Source organism: Quercus suber, unplaced genomic scaffold (genome assembly GCF_002906115.3).
Source record: "Quercus suber isolate HL8 unplaced genomic scaffold, Cork oak 2.0 scaffold_124, whole genome shotgun sequence".
NCBI lineage: Eukaryota > Viridiplantae > Streptophyta > Magnoliopsida > Fagales > Fagaceae > Quercus > Quercus suber.
The window spans coordinates 341,934-355,938 of NW_027069588.1; the positions used below are offsets into that span (position 1 = coordinate 341,934).

Genomic DNA, 14,005 nt, shown 5'->3' on the forward strand with positions numbered 1-14,005 from the left:
GCTATCAACCTCTCCTTCTTAAGTTGGTGTTTGAAGTCACGTACTGGGGATCCGCGCATTGGTTAATCATGTACTTGGGAGCTGTGTATCAAAGGTAGGAACTATCACTACAGATCAAGTCCAATTAGGTATTAGGGTAAGGGTTAAACTGTAGGTTGGTAAGTACTTGGGATTCCTTTACTTGTAACCGCTTGATTTGATAATAGTGGAGTTTCGGGAGTGGTGACCTGAAAATCACCCGTTGGGGTTTTTGCTGTGAGGTTTTTCCCCATTCGTAAACAAATCACCGTGTCATTTAATTTCCACTGTATATTTAGTTTTTGATGATTTGTTTGTGCTTCCATGCAATTGCATGATAAATTGATTAATTAATAACTTGCCTAAGTAATTAATTGGTTTAATCACAAGGGGTCATTCAGATTGTGGCCTATCAGGTGAAAACAACATAAAACTCACAAGTTTTATGTACTTTGAAACACATAGTTTATATCCAGGTAGTTTTAGAAAACCTTAAACAACCAAAACTTCCACAAAGCTTGCAAGGTTTTCAACTTCATTCTTTGTCAAAAAGATTTTCTTTCAATTTCCCAAATAATACAAGACAAGATAACCATCTTTAAATTTTCTAGTAAGTCATAAAATCCATGAATTCATTATCAAAGATTAAATTAAAGATGCTCATATTTTTCATGCCAACAATTCATGCATTTCCCCAAATGCAATACCAAATATGATGCACTTTTCGTATATAATAAGGTCACAACACAACGCTTTTTAGAAAAACATAGTTGCACAAATAATTTTTCAAAATGTGTTTGAACCAAAAACAACATTTATGAAGCACGGGTATTTTCCAAAAAATCTCATTGCAACCTGCAAAAAGCCTAATTCTCCAAGCTCCAAAGGAGATTAGTTAAAACCTAAAAAATATCAAGCAAACCTATTACAATAAGTATAAGCTTGAAATTGCATCTAGCTACAAATTAGGAATTGTCAAATAAGCAATTGACTAGGCAAGCCTAGTATTTAACCTCGTCAATAATGTATTCCACTTCCAAAGTTTCTTAACAATATAATTCACAAGGCATAGGCTCCAATTTATAAAGTTAACCCATTCAATATCATCTCCAACATTATGACTAGCTTCCATAAGATTTATATAACATCATCACTAGACCCATGGAAGCAAAATCACAATATCTTTCAAGACGAACAATTTGAATCTTTAACTAACTCCAAATAATCAATAAAAATTATATTCACCATTTATTTCACATTAAAAAGCCAAAAATCCAAAATTTCACCACTTAGATAACCACCATTTTAAAAACTATAAATCCACTCATCAAAAAAATTTCACCAATACAAAACCCATACATATAAACACATGAATATCACTTCCAAAGCTCATAAATCACATTAATATCATTATCAAAGCTTAGATTAAAATAAACTCAAGCAAAAGCATATAAAACCCGCCAAAAATATTAGAGACTTTTACCTCAAATAAAAGGAATGAAGATGCTTAGAGGTTTCTAAGGATTTTCCGGTGACATTGCTGGAAAAATGATGGTGGAGATGCTAGCATGAAGTGGCACCGGTGGGAGAGTGTGAAGGAGCATTTGTGAGAAAAAGAAAGAAAATAGATGAGAGGAAAGGGATGGCCAGCCAAAGAAATAAAGTGATTGATAGAAAATGAATGGTGGGGAATGGTGGGTAGGTGGGAGCACGTGAGACACTTAAAATATTTTACCTTTCTTCTTTCTTTCTTTCTTTCTTTTTTTTTTTTTTTTTTTTTTTTTTTTTTTGGAAAGCCTAGGCCGTTACAACTTCGTCCCCCCTTGATGGAATAGATGGTGCTTTCCTTTATAATGAAGCTTAGGAAGCAATAAATAAAAGCCAAAAAATTGGGTCTGATCTACAAGGGAATTTTCAAAATATCCATCATGAGATTTGGCCAAAAATTGTGTGAGATCCTTTTTTTAATGTTTTTCTCCTTTGGGTAATGTTAGATGGAGCTAAAATTCAAAGTATCTAACCTAGGATTTGGCTAAAAATGGTGTGATTTGCTTTTGTGTATTTTATCTTCTCTGGATAATGTCATTAAGTGCTGAGATTTGGAGATTAATCTTAGCCAATAAGATCAAGACAAACATGGGGCTAGAATTTGGTTGCTGCAACTAAGATTTGAGCTTCAAAGAGTAGGAGCTATCACCCCAAGCCAGGTGTCAAGCTTTTAACCTATTTCAAGGAGCTCCACTGGAGATCTTTTTATGCTTTCCAAACCACATTTTCCTAAATTTCCCCTTTAAGAATTCATGGGCTTGGTTCATGAATTAGTTTTTAGACATTTTTAGTACTTCAAAAGCTAGTTGGCTGAATTTTGGGTGATTTGGTCATGACTTCCTCTAGTGGTAACTGAAACTTAGGGAGGAAGAATGGCATTTATAGCATTTCAGATTTTTTGTGTCAGCCTAGCCCCTAAATGCTATTCACATTAGAAATGGTAGAGATAGAAAGACTGATGAGACAGGTGCAGCTCTTAATTTGGTTTAGGGGCTTTGTTGCTTCTTGATTTGCTCTCCAGCGGAAGACAGAACTAAATGGAGTTCTCCAGCTGGGCTAGTTTGCACACATTGATTGTTTTGGCTGAGACTTCATGTTAGGCTTGACTTGGTGGGCCTCTAACTTGGTGATTCTCTCCACTTGAGCCTTTCCTTTTGCTTTCTCATTATGAGCCCTACAAAATGGACAAAGCTACCATATATTATCAAGGATTTTTATTCCACATGAGCTTTAATTGTTAGTAAAAATGAAATGTATTCATGAGTTTTGGAAATAAATATTATGAATGTTGTGATATAAAATAAATAGTGACCATGAGTTTTTATTATATAAATTCTATATGTTTATAATATAGTATGAAATAAATAAATGTCATAGGTTTAAGATAAATAATCATAACTTTCCATAGGCTTTTATATTAGTAACACAAATTCATAATTCTCCATGGACTTGATATATGTTTGCCATGGGTTTTGAAAAATGAATAGTGTTACATAACATAAATAGTTACCATGAGTTTTATAAGATAGATTTCATGGGCTTGTAATATTATAGTAATAGGTTTAAGAACTTAAAGCATTGTTCATCATTAGACTTTAAGTGAAATACTTATGATATAGTATTTTGTCAAGTATTGATAACCTTGGATTTTTAATAGTACCAACGTAAATTGGGTTCTTGATACTGCCAATAATGAGAATTGGGTTTTTGAAATATTGTCAAGCATAAGTAGTCTTGGGCTTTAAAAAGAATGAGATGTGTGCATTGGGCTCATAGGGCCGGTTTTGAGCTTATCTAAATAATGATAATAAAATTGAATAAGATATGAGTTTTTCAAGCTTTTGTGATGGTTTATATTGTGACCCAATTTAGATAATGAGATATGAAATATTTGTAGGCCAATGGGATGAGAAATATTCATAAAGACCCAAAATAATTTATGGGTGAACTTTTGTTATTTTTTGGTGAATAAATAAATGTGATTAAATAGGATTGGAGCACGTGGCATGAGTGGAAAAATTGCACCTCAACACACCCAATGTTATTTTTACTGTTAAATTAGAAATTAATAGCACATGATTTGCACATGATTTTTGCTTATATAGCACCATATTTAAAGACCAAAACACCCTTTACACAAACAATTAAAAACATTTATCATGACTATTTCTCTCTCTCGGATCACCCAAAAAAGAAAAATGGAAAAAAGATTTCTTGGTTTCTTCTTCTTCCTCTAAGATCTTTCTCTTCTTGGCAGTGGCAGTGCCACATACAAGTCAAGGTGTTCCCAGGAACACCCTGACCTGAAAAAAAAAAAATTAAAAAAATTATATTTAATCCATATTAGGAATACCCTCAATCACAAAATTAGGAACACCCTCAATCAAAAATTTTGGAACACCCTCAAATTAAAAAAAAAAAAAAAAATTATCTGCTCTACTTTCAAGCGGTTCTACTTTCAAGCAAAAAAAAAAAAATTGTAACAGAGCAAGCCTACCCAGGGGAAAAAAGCCCAACATCAGTCCTAAACAACAGATGGTAAAGCAAACCCAATCTAAAGGGGAAAAAAAAAGATGGTAAAGCAAACCCATGGATTCTCAAAAAAAAAAAACCAAAACCCAATTCGTGTCTGCTGATTCATTAAATGGTAAAGCAAAAACTGAAATCAGAAACCTAACCTAAAGAAAAAACCTCATCAACCACAACGACCAACAGACCAAGCAAATCGGTGCGACGACGCCTCCACCTCAAACTCGAGCAACAAAGCACATTGGTCGTTGCATCGGGCCTCAAACTTGAGCTCTAGAGCACATCGGGCATTGGAGATTAGAGATCGATCCAATCAGATCGGAGATTGGTCATGCTTGGCCTTGATTCCTTCCTCGCCTCGACGTGCTACCTGATGGCGCCGCCCCTTAGGCCTCCCTGCTCCCTCAAGGTATTTCATCTTTACACTTTACTTTTCTCTCTTTTTCTCTCTTACATCTTTGGGTTAATAGGTTTGCTGTGGTCTAAGACTCTGTCTTTCTCTCTCTTTATCTGAAGACTGAAATGAGACTCTCTCTCTCTCTCTCTTTGTCTGATTCTCTCTCTTTCTCTTTGAAGTTTGAACTGTAATTGGCTTAGCTTTACTTTTTAACTTTATTTGCCCCTGTTTTGACTTTATCCATTGGTGAGTTACTGAGTTTGTCTTTTAGTGTATTGTGAATTTATTTGATTAGCTCTTGTGACTTGGGACCATAGGGCTTGTCTGTTGAGTGGGGGGTGGATGGGAACCATGGGGCCGGGGTGGGATATTCGTGTTGACTTTAACTTAGAAAATCTTCCTTCAGATCCGAGGCTACGAGAAAAGATATCATCATATCATCCTAATAATCATGATGAAATAAGAAGATATTATTTAAAAAAAGGCCCTTGTTAACCTGTTTTCCATAACCATGATTACACTCTAACATATTTTTCTGGAAAGCCCCGTTGATTTAGATCGGAATGGTATGTAAATAGAAAGTGGTTGGAATACAATATAGACACGGATGCAGTATTTTGTTTATATTGATACCTATTTGGGCAAGATGTTGGTAAGCAAGGAGGTGGTGAGACTTTTGTAACGAAGGGATTCAAACTTTGGAATCAGAAAGAAAAGTTAAATTCCCATGTTGGAGGAGTTAATAATGCTCATAACCAAGCTGTCAAGAAGAGTGAAGATCTAATGAAGGAAAAGTATCACATTCAAAGTGTTTTGGTTAAGCAATCAAATCAAAATAAAATTGAATATCGGGTTCAATTAAATGCAATAGTTGATTGCATAAGATTCCTTTTATGCAGGGGATTAGCTTTTTGTGGTTACGATGAATCTCAAAGTTCAAGTGATAAAGGAAATTTCCTTGACCTTCTACAATTTTTAGGGGGTCACAATGAATCTATCAATGAAGTGTTGCAAAAAGCTCCAAAAAATTGCAAGCTTACCCACCATGAAATTCAAAAAGACATTGTGAATGCAATTGCACGTGAAACATCCAAAGAAATCATTAAGGATCTTGACATTGGGTTCTTTTCAATATTGGTTGGTGAGTCATGTGAGATCTCAGTAAAAGAGCAAATGACCCTCGTTTTTCGTTATGTGAACAAAAAAAGATTTATTATAGAGCGGTTCTTTAGTATTGTACATGTAGCAACTAGCAATTACCACTGCTTTGTCCCTCAAATATGCTATTGAATGTTTGCTTTGTGAATATAATTTGAGTTTATCGAAACTACGTGGGCAAGGTTATGACGGGGCTAGTAATATGCAAGGTGATATCAATGGTCTCAAAACTTTAATTTTGAAAGAGAATAAGTTAGCATTTTATGTTCATTATTTTCCTCATCAACTTCAATTGACACTTGTTACCGTTGCTAAAAATCACATTAACATTGTTGAATTTTTTAATATGGTTAGTAATTTAGTAACTATTGTTAGAGGCTCTTGTAAGAGACAAGATGCTCTTCGAAATGCACAATTTGCCAAAATTAAAGAAGAATTAGAGAATGGTGTATGTAGAAGTGGGCAAGGTTTGAATCAATAGACAAATCTTAAACATCCTGGTGATACATGTTGGGGATCATATTATGAGACTATTCTTAACTTGATTTTGATGTTCTCTTTTGTTGTTGATGTACTTGAGATTATTGAAGAAGATGGCCTCTCCGACCAAAAAGTTGAAGCTTGATCTATTATGGGGTCAATTCTATCTTTTGAATTTGTCTAGATATAGTAAATGCTATTGATCTTGTTAAAGTGTCTAAGCAATGATTGCAAGTAATGAGAGATGATGAATGTATATCTTTATTAACTAAAGTGTCTTCATTTTGTACCACACATGATATTCCTATCTTGAACATGGATGAAATATTTGTAGTTAGTGGAAGGCCACGACACAACATCCAACAAAATACAAATTTACATCATTATCGTGTTGAGCTATTCTACACAGTCATAGATATGCAACTTCAAGAGCTTAACAACCGTTTTTCAGAGGCGAATACCGATTTGCTACTTTGTATGACTTGCTTGAATCCAAGTAATTCATTTGTGGCTTTTGATAAGGAAAAGTTAATACGTCTAACAAAGTTCTATCTATCTGATTTTTTTTGGAGACAGATATCTTGGCATTTGAATCTCAACTTCAGAATTACATTTTTAATATGCGCAGCAATGACTTGTTTTTAGAGCTTCATGGAGTTAGTGAACTTGTTAAAAAGTTAGTGAACACAGGAAAGCATGAGACTTATCCATTAGTCTATTTGCTTGTAAAGTTAGTTTTGACCCTTCCTATCGCTACTGCATCAGTAGAAAGAAGTTTTTCAGCAATAAAATATATAAAGAATGAACTACGTAATCGAATGGGAGATCAGTGGATGAATGATTGCTTTGTTGTGTATAATGAAAGAGATGTAGCTTGTAGCGTTGATAATGAGACTATCATGCAACGATTTCAAAATATGAAAACTCATATAAGGCAATTGTAAACTTTATGTATTTGAGTGTTTTTTTATTGTTGTTGTTGTCAATATATGAATTTCTCTTTTTATTAGATTGTGTAATTTATACTTATTAAGGAACACTCTGAGAAAAATTCTTGGACCCGCCACTAGGTAGTATAATAAATTAAGTAGGTTTTTGAAGTGTTAAATGCAAAAAATTTTAGAATCCTTGATCTTACACAGCTAAAGTATCCAAACCCTTGAGTACTTGACAATATACCTCTGCAACTCACCAGTTTGCGACGCCAAATTGCTGCCTAAGCCTTAGCCAGACTCCGATCTAGGCTTAAAGCCTCCACTCGATCAATGTCTTTAGCTTCGTCCAGATCAGTCATTAAAGTGTATTGTCTTTCTTGTCTCACATAATAATTAATCCTACTGATTAAATTCATGATGAAATCCATCATTCATATAAGAGAAAAGAGTATCACGTCGCTGTATTTTAATAGTATCTTATCATTTTTCTACTAACAGTGATAAAAATTTTACACAATTATTTTTTATTTTCTCTTTTGATATGTGCAATAAAAAGCTGATCATATTAAAATATTTTTCAGGTACATTAACAACAAAAGTGAGTATTGGTGAGTTTTCCCTTGGCCATTTTTGAAAATTTATAGTAAATTATTATTTTTTTTTCTAGACTCATGAATATGTTTAATATGCAGGTTCCATCTTGGGGTCATTTCTTTTGGTACTAGTAGTCTATGCACTCTACCGTGTCTACCGCTATGACAAAACAGAGAAAGAAAATCAAGCTAGGATTGAAATGTTTTTGGAGGATTACAAAGCTCTCAAGCCCACAAGGTACTCATATAACGATGTTAAAAGAATTACAAATCAATTTACTGAGAAATTAGGACAAGGAGCCTATGGAACAGTGTTCAAAGGAAAGTTTTCGAATGAAATCCATGTAGCTGTGAAGATCCTGAATAGTTCCAAGGGTAATGGGGAAGAATTCATAAATGAAGTGGGAACAATGGGTAGAATCCACCATGTTAATGTGGTTCGCTTGGTTGGCTTCTGTGCTGATGGATTTAGAAGAGCTCTGGTCTATGAGTTCTTACCAAATGATTCATTAGAGAAGTTCATTTCCTCAGCAGATTCTAACCGTTTCCTTGGTTGGGAAAAGCTACAAGACATTGCTCTCGGCATAGCAAAAGGAATTGAATATCTTCACCAAGGATGTGATCAACGAATCCTCCATTTTGATATTAAACCTCATAATATATTGCTAGACCAAAATTTCAATCCAAAAATTTCTGATTTTGGTCTAGCCAAGTTGTGTGCAAAAGATCAAAGTGCAGTGTCCATGACCACAGCTAGGGGGACCATGGGTTACATTGCACCCGAAGTGTTCTCTAGAAACTTTGGGAGCGTGTCTTACAAATCAGATGTTTATAGTTTTGGAATATTGTTGCTTGAAATGGTTGGAGGCAGGAAAAATGTTGACGTAACCACAGAGAACACTAGCCAAATATATTTCCCAGAATGGATCTACAATTTGTTAGAGCAAAAAGAAGACCTACGAGTCTATGTTGAGGATAGTGGAGATGCTAAAATTGCAAAGAAACTCGCAATTGTGGGACTCTGGTGCATCCAGTGGCACCCAGTGGATTGTCCTTCAATGAAAGTTGTGGTCCAAATGTTGGAAGGAGGAGGAGATAAGTTAACCATGCCTCCTAATCCCTTTGCTTCTACAGGCCCTACAAAAATCAATGTAAATATGCCTGCAAGGCGTCTGAACCAGGAGTTAGAAGTCATCCTAGAATCAGAGTAGGAGTCCTCAACAACAATAAAAGTTGCCATCATTTTGTACTCAAGGATTGAAATTATTAATTTATTAACTTTGTGGCCAATGTAGGAACTTCAAGTTTTCTTATATCAGGTATAAGCAAAATTATACTTCTAAAAATGTATTGCTTAATTCCTATTGAGATAGTAAAGAATATACAGTTAATTTTTTGTTGTTTATAAATGTTTTTATATTTATTTTTATAAAATTTCATAGTTTCGTAGAATAAGGCTTTATTTCCTTATTTTAGATAGGTTTTAAGAGAGTTTGAGCCAAACTTGAGGCCCTTATAAGATTTGTTTAAGAATATATTTTCACTTAATTTTTATTTTTAGATTAATTCGGTGCTTAACCTGAATGAAGTTTCCCGAACTAGGACTTCTCGGTACTTTCCAATATAAATTGGTGGTTGTGGCCTTATGGTATTTATACTCTTCTCCAAATTTATTATAAAAAAAAAAAAATCAAAGATTATTAATTGGTTCCCCCCCTAATGGATGCTTGAGAACTTTTCGCTCTTCCATAACATTTTATTGTGATCAAATTAGATTCTTAATATGTTTTATTTAATTTAAAATTGGTTAAATTATGTTAAGAAAGAGCTTGAAGGATTGTTGTTGGAAGAAGCCCACTCAAGCCATTTGTCAATTTCACACAATGCCACATCAACGCTATTGCCAAATTAATGTGCAAAATCATTTGCAGGCTGCAACTTTAGAACATTTGCCAAGCTAGCAACTTCTAGCCACGGTCAGTAGTTAGCAATTTAGCATTGAATCTGGTTACCCAACAAGATCCAACAGGGGTGGCTCTACTAACTGTGTGCGTTATTATTGTTATTATTTTTGTTATAACGTTATTTGTGTGAATGTGTGCATGTAGTATAAATATAGTATAATTAATTTTATATAATTTAATAATTAAGAAACGCGGAGAGTTTGTTGAGTGTGTGGATTGTTATCATGATATAATAAATTTTTGTTATAAAACTAGTGATTCAAGGAAAAAAAAAATAGTAAAGTTAGTGATTGTTAAAACATTAATTAATTGACTAAGTAGACACTAAAGTGTATTATTTATGTACGAATGAGTGTAGCTATTCAATTAATAATTAATATAGTGTCAATTAGTTGAGGTTTTTTCATTTAGTTAAAAATATTTTTATTAAAAAAATAACAAATAAATAATGACAACGGCATAAAAATAAAATTTATTTAGATTTAACAAAATAAAATAGTCACACATACTCACATTGACAATAAAAAATAACAACTGATAATGAACTAATATATAACTATTTCAAGATATAAAAACTCATAAAAGAAATTATAAAATTTCATATATTTACGAATGTATTTTTATTTTTTTTTGGTATCAATAACTCAATATATTGAAATTCTATTTTTATTAAAATTTGTTCAACTTAAGTTTCATTACGACCTTCTTGAAAAATTCCTGAAGCTTCCCCACGACATGAGAAAAACGCGTAACTCAAAGTTGAACAAATGATCTTTGCAAACTGCGAAGATGACGAGAAGTTTCACTTGAAAGTTGATTGAAGAAGATGCGGTCCTTTGTCACGGCAATGATAAAAAGGAAAAATCCTATCATATAAGCAATCATGTATCCGATAATTAAGTTAAGTACACACACAAAAGAATGATTATTTGTTGATTAAAAAAATCAGCACTGACCACTTTGTCAAGTTCAATCAATTTTGTACTGGCTCTTTTTCAAGATGAATTTGTTGACTATTTGAAAAGTTCTATTAGTATGACAAAGTGGGTATTGTGCTATTCCACTAATGTCGAATTGCAATATTTGGATTTCAAATAAGATAAGAAGTAGTATATAGGAAAGAAGATTTATATATGTTCTAGTTGACCAAGACTAGTAAATGTTCAAAATCAAGATATAAAATTTGGCATCTCATTCGCACTAAAAACCAAAACAAAATGGTAGGAAATTAAAACTCGTAACTAAGAGTAGGACAAATGATGTGTAAACTACGAAGATTATGAGAAGTTTCACTAGCTAGTTGACTGAAGAAGATAAAAAATTCTTATCATATAAGCAATCATGTATCCAAAATTGATTTACACACACAAAATCAGTACCGGATACCTATATCATGTTCAATCAATTTCTTACCAGCCTTTTTTGAACTTGAATTTGTTGACTATTTGAAAAGTTCTATTTGTATGATAAAGTGGGCACTGTGCTATTCCCCTCAAATTGCGCTAAAAAAATCTCACCAATATCTGTATGATGTTCCATGCATAAACCTTCATATCAAATTGAAGCCATGAGTCAACAAATAGCTTCAGTGAAGCTACCGTTTCATATAAATTTGAATACCACTCTTGCAAGTTGTGTCATTCCTATTTTTTATTTATTTATTTTTTTCTCATTTGAGATTCTATTCCTATATTTTTAACATAATCGAATGACGGAGATTCATGTTTTAGTTTTCCTCCTCAACCGAGAATTACTCAATTATTTTGATGCAGATCTGTTGCTTTTGCTAAATGCTTCTCTATATTATAATATAGAATCAAAGGAGAAATAATAATGATACTTCTATGTACTTGTTAAATTGAGAGGGTACTTGTCAATCTTAGCAAAAGAATAAAAAATAAAAATAAAAATAAAAAGAGAGGGTACTGTCAACATGACACCCTCACCAACCTAAACAAAACACAGTTATGGTTCATGGAATTTTCATGGAAGTCTCTTAATAAATTGCATGGTAGCTCTTCACTTGGTTTAGCTTGCAAGTCATACACACAAAAACAGGGCACAAGCAATGTTCCTGTTTAGTAGCTAAATTCAACGAAACTACACTAGCATCATAAATTCACAATAATCCACTAAAACTTTGTTTGAGAGTTTTTAAAAAAGTGAAATAAAATTGAAGTATTAAATCATAAAAAAATGAAAAAGAATTGAATGAAATGGAATGTATTCAAGTAATGAAATTTATCAAGAAATAATAATGAAACTTGTACCAAAATCATTTTTAAAGAGGAGATGCCTCCATATTAATCTTACAACAGTAAACCTATGCTCTAATACCAATTGTAAATTTGCATCGGAGATACCTCCATATTAATTTTTGACACAACGAACCTATACTTTGATAACAATTGAAAATTCGCTATTTAGACCCCTAATTTTGCAAACTTGGCACTGAATACCTTTTCAATTTGGCGTTACGTACATTCATCAACTAGTTCTTCCAACTTCCAAGCTCTTGACCTTAACCCTATGGAAGAAATTCTCACTCTTAACTTCATCTAGCAACTTGTTGGTTCTTCAAGTTTCACATCTAAGTCCTCTCACGTTTACAGTGGCGACGCCACGTTGAAGTCAGGGTGATCCCAGGAACACCCTGACTTTAAAAAAAAAAAAATATATATATATATAATAATTTAATTTTTTTTATTTGTTAACCATTAAAAATAAAATAGGAACACCCTCAACCAAAGTCAGGAACACTCTAAAAAATTTTTATGCCAAAAATATTTTGAACTAAAATCTAAAAAAAAAAAAATCTTATGTCGGCCAAATCCAAACGTATAGCTTTCAGTCCAAAAAAAAAATATTGTAAAACCCTATGACTTTACAGAACAAATTTGTTTGGCTCAAGCTTCCTTTCCTCCACCGACTGCCCTTTTTTTTTTTCACTGCTGCCGTCAGTGTCGTGCTGCGTTTTGATTCTGGCTGGGACGCTGCGTAATGGGTTTTGTCATTTTGACTTTTGAGCTTCACTGCTTCAGGTATAACTTATACCCATTGGGTAATGGATATCCAACCCTACCCGATCCAATTATTTTGGATAATACCCAGTTCTTAATGGGTAGAAGGTAATTGGGTAGGGTTTGGATATTATCCAAATATTTTGGGTAGGGTTTGGATATTACCCATTTACCCATTATTACCCATTTAACTAATTAGATCTAACTCAAATCCAACTCAACCAAATTATTATGGGTAAACCTCAATTCACCCATAATCAAAATTACCAAATTGCCCCTAAAACTTGAAAATGACCAAATTATTCCTAAAATCCTCTAAAATTACCAAAATGCACTCTAAACCTAAAAAATGATCAAAATACCCCCGAAAACTAAAAATTACCAAAATACCCCATAAACCTAAAAAATGACCAAATGACCACTAAAACCTAAAAATTACCAAAATAACCCTTAAACCTAAAAAATGACCGAAAGACCACTAAAACCTAAAAAATGACCAAAATACCCCCGAAACTTAAAAATTAATTAAAATACCCTCAAAACCTAAAAAATGACTGAAATACCCCCGAAACATAAAAAATGACCGAAATACCTCCGAAACCTAAAAATTACCAAAATACCCTTAAAACCTAAAAAATGACCGAAATACCCCTGAAATATAAAAAATGACCAAAATACCTCCGAAACATAAAAAATGACCAAAATACCCCCGAAACCTAAAAAATACCAAAAAAACCCCTGAAACATTAAAAAAATGATCGAAACACCCACGAAACCTAAAAAATGACCAAAATACCCCTGAAACCTAAAAAATGACTAAAATACCCCCGAAAACTAAAAATTACCAAAATAACCGCTAAACCTAAAAAATGACCGAAAGATCACTGAAACCTAGAAAATGACCAACATATCCCCGAAACCTAAAAATTACCAAAATACCCTCAAAACCTAAAAAATGACCGAAATATCCCCAAAACATAAAAAATAACCGAAATACCCCCAAAACCTTAAAAAATGACCAAAATATGCCTGAAACATAAAACATTACCCCTGAAACCTTGAAATTACCAAAATACCTCAGAAACCTATAAAATGATTGAAATAGCCCTAAAATATAAAATTTTTTGAAATACCCTTAAAACCTAAAAAAAAAAAAAGACAAAAATGCCCCTGTAATCTAAAAAATAACTGAAATACCCTTAGAATCTAAAAANTTTTTTTTGGTTTGAGAATTTTGGTGGTTTTGGTTTGTTTTTCCTTTGGTATCTGACCCAATCTTTATCAACGATTCATTTTCTCTTCTCTCACAATTTAACCGATCTAGATTTTTGTATTTGTTTCCAAAGAAGATTATGGGTTTGAA

General features: G+C 33.0%; 1 protein-coding gene and 1 pseudogene across 1 annotated transcript; both read left to right on the forward strand.

Annotated features, from left to right (window-relative positions):
* Positions 1-5,275: 5,275 nt before the first annotated feature.
* LOC136068589 (uncharacterized) lies at positions 5,276-6,131 on the forward strand (annotated as a pseudogene).
* A 1,630-nt stretch (positions 6,132-7,761) lies between these two features.
* LOC111984044 (rust resistance kinase Lr10-like) lies at positions 7,762-8,956 on the forward strand. Its single transcript, XM_024015675.2, has one exon. It carries the CDS (start codon positions 7,859-7,861, stop codon positions 8,867-8,869), a length of 1,011 nt encoding a protein of 336 aa, XP_023871443.2. The 5' UTR covers positions 7,762-7,858; the 3' UTR covers positions 8,870-8,956.
* The last annotated feature ends 5,049 nt before the right edge of the window (positions 8,957-14,005 follow it).